The sequence below is a fragment of the Diadema setosum genome, chromosome 16 (genome assembly GCF_964275005.1).
Source record: "Diadema setosum chromosome 16, eeDiaSeto1, whole genome shotgun sequence".
NCBI classification, from domain to species: Eukaryota; Metazoa; Echinodermata; class Echinoidea; order Diadematoida; family Diadematidae; genus Diadema; species Diadema setosum.
Window position 1 is genome coordinate 6,123,978 of NC_092700.1, and position 6,787 is coordinate 6,130,764.

The 6,787-nt window shown below is 39.5% G+C and overlaps 1 protein-coding gene across 1 annotated transcript; it reads right to left on the bottom strand.

Annotated features, from left to right (window-relative positions):
- Nucleotides 1-1,124: 1,124 nt before the first annotated feature.
- Nucleotides 1,125-6,445, bottom strand: LOC140240039 (very-long-chain (3R)-3-hydroxyacyl-CoA dehydratase 2-like). The gene is made up of 6 exons (XM_072319850.1): nt 6,335-6,445; nt 5,187-5,304; nt 4,271-4,378; nt 3,508-3,669; nt 2,786-2,924; nt 1,125-1,261 (listed from the first exon to the last, which is right to left on the bottom strand). Exons 1-6 carry the CDS (start codon nt 6,430-6,432, stop codon nt 1,182-1,184), a joined length of 705 nt encoding a protein of 234 aa, XP_072175951.1. The 5' UTR covers nt 6,433-6,445; the 3' UTR covers nt 1,125-1,181.
- Nucleotides 6,446-6,787: the final 342 nt, after the last annotated feature.

Here is a 6,787-nt window from a genome sequence, read left to right on the forward strand (position 1 = left end):
CTGTCAGCACCCAAAGGTGATAAACACTGTAAAAGCACAATTTTTTGCTCATTTTGTGATACAACTTGTTCATGAAACTAACCTGTATTTTGAAGTGCACAAATTTTGCGCTAACTGTTTCGCATTTTGCTATGAAGGTAGTTTTTCTTTTCACATTTGCTAGTCCTGTAGAATGAATTAATTTGCTGCCAGAATGTGGACCAGTTACCTTTTACTGCAGTATGTGCAGTCAGGTCAAAGCTCTTAACCACCACTGCAGCGGTGAGTTGCTTGAAGAAACTGCTTGCTCAATTGTTGTTGCCATGCATAAAATTGAAAACATGGGAGATTTATCCAGCCCAATTGAACTCGAAAAATCACTCGCATGAAAATCTCAACTTTTACAGCATCGTAATTGAATGGTCTCCGGTGCTGAAGAGTCCCCCAAAAGTGATTGGCATCACAAATGAATTCCAAGGTGGATTTCAGGGTGGCATTCTCAAGTTGTGTCTAACTGTCAAAGTCACTCAACAAAATAATCCTGCCCAGAACCTTTCTTGAATTCAAGCGCCAAAGTGACCACACGTAGTAGAGTATGCTAAAAAGATTCAGGAAATTCCAACAATGCACATACAGGTGTAACAATGAGAGGGTGCTCAAGTAGGGTTTCTTTCTTTCTTTTTCTTAATCTGGTGAGTGCTACAGAAAATGACATACAATAATAGCTCTTCTAGAAGCCAAAGATGACTGGGGGGGGGGGATAGCTCAGTAGACTGATTACCAAAGAATGCAAAGAAAATGACAATATTATAGTGGCCATCTTTTTGAAAGCCTGAAATATGAGATACCATTTGCACATTTTTCAGTGTTGAGGTGTGGCTTTGACCCCAAACCAAATCAAAGTCTTAACTCGTTGCAGACACACTGATTTTCTCACAACATGCACTTCCAATTTACCACCACCTGAGAATACTTGCGTCTAGTCTTCACTCAATTTATAATAGGAAAGAAATTAGGACAAGACTTGAGGGGAAAAAAAGACACACTGAGGAGCACTGAATCTCTCATCGACACTACAGCACAGTACAGCACAAACTGGAGAATGCCACCCTGGTCTGTGGACGAGTGAACATTATAGAAGGACATCTTGATTTGAAAAGTACAAACAAACTAGAAAAGAAGGAGATGATTGGTGGCTGGTGTTAGTCTCTCTTGGCACCCGGCTTGCCCGTCAACATCTTCTTCCGCTGCCTCAGCATATGTGAATACAGGCGCGGGAATACTGTAGGTTGAGAACATAGAAAAGAATGACATCATAATGGGGCTAAATTTAAGATGGCACATATTTTTCATGCTAGTAGCTCTCTTTGGCTAACATGACATAATCTCCCTTCGTGCATATCATCCACATTAACCATAGAAACAGCAAGCTTGCATGATCATGAAGACTGCATTTATGACCAATGATTATATAATCTCAAAAAGTCACAGATATCAAAGCTTTGAAAAACTGCACTTTGCAATTAATTTGGCTAATACAAAATTTTTTATTTCTTCAAAATTTAAAAAGTGAAACAAAATTACAACATCATATCCACATTTTACAGCTTGGGAATGTTTTGAAATAGGAGAATTTTCAGATTTTATGAAGCATCATGGTTGAATTAACACTAGCATCTATGAGTGTGATTCACTGAAAGTATGACTGCATCTAAACTTCAAAGTTGACTTTAAAAAAAATAAGTAAATAAATAAAGTGGCCTTCTAAATCAGGACTTCAAGGTAAATAGCATACTATCTTGCCAAGTTATTCACTCCTACACTGAATTAACATCTTTCCATCTAGATTTTTTGTATGGTTCTCTCCTGCATTTGAAATAAATTTGAATCGTGTATGATTGTGCTGAACATTTAACAAATGAATCTTTATTCCATCTGCTGTGATAAAAGTAACGAATTACAGAACTGAACAATTATCCACTGCTATCTCCTGTAGCGTATTGCCACTTGCAATGTCTTCTCTTGCTTACAATGACAGAAAACCTGACACAATGCAGGAGTCAAAACAGAGGATGCATGGTGCACCAGTTTCTTTGTTTCCTTGTTGGAGTCCAGTGCCCTCCACCTCCCAAGCAGCCTGTCTCCCTTTACAATCTTCACCCTTTCTGCTATTCTTCTATCACCTTTTCTTTTTGTGGACGTCCCTGCCTACTAGGCTAAACCTAACCCCAGGCTGATGAAAGATCGCCCCCACCCCCCCCCCCCCCAATCAACATATCAATGGCATCAGTGGCATCCGTTGACAGTGAAGGCATAATCCTGTATCTTGGTACATACTGTATATGCCATATATTTCGCGAGTCTAAATTTTCACAAATCGGGACTTCCCGACAATTTCGCGAGGGGTTAAATTCGCGATCTTGGAGTCATGTAATGAACGGAGAAATGTCTCCGCGTTCGTCACATTCATATAAGTATTAGAGTCAATATTTTCGCATGTTTTTGATTTCGCGAATAGCAGCTGACTCGCGAAAATAAAAACCACGCGAAATATTCGGCGTATACAGTAAGTAGGCAAGTGACATCCGTTTTCCTAAAACCCATCCACTTTATATACCAAAGCCATGAGGTTTTTAAACAGTATGTTTTCATATAGATGCTCGTGAGTTAATAAATGAAATATTTTTCATATAAGTGTAGCTCATTCCAACCAATAAAAGTAATCAAGACTTTTCTCTGGAGCAAATTGCCCACTTGACAGAGCTCCATAAAAACTAAAACAACACCAACCATTTGCTTGACTTACTTGGAATATAAAGAATCATAAGGAAGATTAGCACGCTGTAGTAATCGAAGGAAATGTTGTAATCATTTGGCAGCTCCAAGGAATACAGACCGGTACTCTTCACGTATGGTAATGCCAAGTATATGGTCCAGAGTTCACCCTGTGCAAGAGATTCAATGGAAGAAAGTGCATCAGTCTTTACAGGATGTATAATGGCAGGCATTCAATAACATTTTGCAAAATTATTATACCAATCTTTAATAGCAAACACTTTTATATCAACATTTAACATTTGTAATACTGTAAAAGTGAAATTTTTTGCACATGATCAGTAAAGATAAATACATTTTTTAATTCTGCGTAGTGAAAATGTACAATATGCAAAAAACTGTGTTTTTATTTTTGCGCTAATTTCACATTGGGGCAAAATACACCACTTTTACAGGACATGATTAAGGTTGGTTTTTGGGTGTTTTTTTTTTAACCTCAATTTAAAGTTTATATTGGTATTGAAAATAAACATGCTTTTCTAAGATATCGGAAGCCACATACACCATAAGCTCTTATAATTTTTACACTGTATAAAGAGCAAACATTTGCAAAGTTTGGTTTCTACAAGCAATAACTCAAATTTCTTCCATGACATAAAGAGTAAGACAAGCATCAATTCAGCCACTGCTGTGCTTTGTTTGCTGACTAGTAGAAATGAACTGAAAAAAAAAAGACAACTAAAAAGCACTTACGGTGACACCAATGGGGTACAGTACAATGAAGAGGGTGTATCGAAGCCACATCAGCACATATGGGAGTCGGTTGAGAAGAGCAAATACGTAGAAAGCATAACGAATAACTTCCGTGATTGTCCACGCCATCACGTACAGTATAATACTCTTCTCATTCTGAACCTGAGGTAGGGGACAAAAAAAGAAGAAGAAAGCAATTACAAACAGTCAAATGAAAATTATGAACAATCATCATCATTTCATACTTCATATCATGCCAAAAAGTCATACAATAATTAACAATGAACGCATAATCAGAGATCAAAGTATTATAAGTACTCAGGCACACAGAGTTTATGTACAAATGGTTTCTATGCAGCCATTTTACTTTGCCACTGTGATGTGTCACAGATCACAACAATTTCACTGATTTGCATTAGACACACAATGCACTATCCCTGGTCTGGCCTAAACTTCAAACTTCGGAGAAGTTCAAAATACATGGAGGAATACAGACTTGTGTCTACTGAGGGAAAATTGAGGGATTCTGAGTCTTGAGCTCCACACACAAGTAGACAAGGCTTGTTACCTTTGGTAGGCAGCTGATGATGATCCTAAAATTTAAGGGTGCATTTCAAAAGGGATGATTATTCCAAAACTTTGGGAAGCTTTCATACTCTGAGAGGGCGTCATGTGAAAGTAATATTTCAGAGAGCACCCTGCCGCAGAGCCAGGGAGACCTGAGCACAAATGCAAACAAGGTCACTCAGGTGGTCGAGCTTACCTGGATCACACTGTGTGTGACGGGCCACAGGAGAACCAAACGGGACGTCACCTGGAACGCCGTCAGGACTGCCGATGATGGAACGATTCCTATCAGGCAGTGCACCACCTGTGGCCACATGGAGCAATTGGTAAGGAAGAGAGATCAACGGATGAGGTAATACCAGCACATAAACACACAGACTCCAACTCTTGTGCTTTCCGTAGGGAGATCTGCCGCTTTGATGCCATTTTTTAAAGACTTCTATTTTTTGCGTTTGCATTTTCCCCGCCCTAGCTGCGCATCTCCAATATGCAGCTTTTGCCCAAACAAATGCAGTTTTAAAAATATGGGAGGCCTTTATGTTTTTTGTCCCATTCATCGCACAGCAAGCGCGGTTTGGTAAAAGATTTTGGCGCTTGAATAGAGTACTTCAGAGCCTCTTTTCTCAGTTTACACTTTTCCAGAGTGTGTGCATTCTTTCCAACAGGTTAGGAGAGTCCTTTGAATTGAGTTACAGACTGTACATGTATACATCATTTTAAAGCTTAGAATAGACTGCTCTTTCAGAATTTGCTCTTATTTTAACTAAAAATCCATGTCTGGCAACTTTTTGTTGGTTTTGTGATGCAGGGTCACAAATATCCACATAAATATGGTTTACTATTGAAATGAACAGTGAAAACAAAAATAATTTAACAAATCACCACAAAAACACTTCAAAATTTACCCTATACATTCTTTCTTCACAGCATAATTTCTGCTTTCATTCACCATCAAATCTCTCCTTGTTGAGGCTTCATCCCACGTCACTTTCGATATAGTTACAGAAACAAAATCTGCCATATTCATTCTCAATCACATTGTATGAACATTGATGAACTTATATGCGATCAAACAACCATTGGATACTTTGATTCATCAACTATGGACTGACCTCAAGAATGGCCGCAGTCTGGAAAGCCTTTAGAGGCAGTTCGATGGCGTCGTAGAGACCCACATTGGTTTTCTCCTGTAGGTAATGACGAACCCCCATTGCACCAACAGACAACCACCTGCATCAACAGATTGCAATAATATCATTCTGGAGTCTTTGTCATTATAACAAAATTAAGCAAATTCCATAGGCCTGGCTGAACATTGCTTTTCCTTTCTTCTTAATCTTTTATGACCACCAGAGTTTTAAGATACAGAACAACAAGCAATTATTTTGCCATGAATAACAAAATTTTTTCACGAAGTTCTGTACAAGTTCCAATATCTATTGACCATGTTGACTGCATGAATTCACCTTGCAGTATTTACTCCAGAGAGATGGAACTACTAGCTACAACAGTACAGTCTGTACCTTCTCTACATCACATTTCAGTACATTGTACATATGATTTTGGTACACTCTCAGCTTTGCAGGCAAGGATTCGAATGCATTGGATTCACCTCATGTGATCATGGCCTCACAATGCACTATCTGAACTAATTTACAACAGGGAGCTAGGGAGGTGCCCCCCGGCGGAGGCTGAGGTGCTCACCTTCCTGATTACACCTTGAATACACATTGCACATTGTCATTGTTGATTTGTCATGTTTGTATCACTATTGTAAATTGTTGTAGGGCCTATATTGCAGTACTACTATGTCAGTCTACGCTAGAATCGACCACAACCAGCTAAAAAAAGACACTTATCAACAGATCACTAACCAAATTCCATCCAAGGGCACACTGAAAAGCAAAGAATGACCTCTACACCCCACCCCATGGACAAGGCCCAGCTGATACTGTGTAGCAAGCAAGCAGATGCCTGGATGGATATCCAGTGCTCTGCAAGAAATCCCATTCATTCAACACAGCAGACAGCTCGCCTGGGCCACGCACCCGTAGTACGCATCGGACCATGGACGACCCAGCCAGGCTAGGCTTTGCCCCTGGACCAATGCAACAGAGTGCGGAATCATGCACTCTGCACTTAACAGTCTATACACCGTACACGATAAGGATTATCGGATTGAGAACAAAATCCTTCATTCAAGACCTCAAAGAAAGCATTATAGATATGAAATATGGAACAAATAGGTGTCATACATTACCCTGCACACAAAACTACATTGTAGAGAACTAGGTATGCCGTAGCAAGGCCAGAAACCTTGCTTTTTCCGGCCGGTTTGTAGGAGTTTTCGGCAGACATGCCTACGCCTGGAATTCTGGAAAACTGGAGTGCGCCATCTGTTGTTAGATGCCACCCAATAACAGTATTTTGCTTACTGAGGATGTAGTATTAATACCTCAAAATAATTACCGAAGTATCTCACCAGTCTCCATCATTTTACTGTATCTAAAAAAAAAAAAAAAAAAAAAAATGTAATTTGAGGCTAGTAAGTCATACACCCCCATTCCATAGAGATCTTATCCCATCGGCCACTCATCGGAAGCAAAGTTTATCGCTTCTCAGCAGCCGGCGGAGAGTTTTCAAAAGTGTGGGGGGGGGGGGGGCATTTCCGGGTTTGATGAGCTAACAAGCAACAACAAAAAAAAAAAAAAAA

Excerpts from the sequence above, each read along its gene's own strand:
- LOC140240039 (XM_072319850.1), bottom strand. The coding sequence starts at position 6,432 with ATGTCTGCCGAAAACTCCTACAAACCGGCCGGAAAAAGCAAGGTTTCT. Across the intron at positions 4,379-5,186 it reads AGACTGCGGCCATTCTTGAG|GTGGTGCACTGCCTGATAGG; the intron begins GTCAGTCCATAG and ends ATGTGGCCACAG. Across the intron at positions 3,670-4,270 it reads TCACACACAGTGTGATCCAG|GTTCAGAATGAGAAGAGTAT; the intron begins GTAAGCTCGACC and ends CCCCTACCTCAG.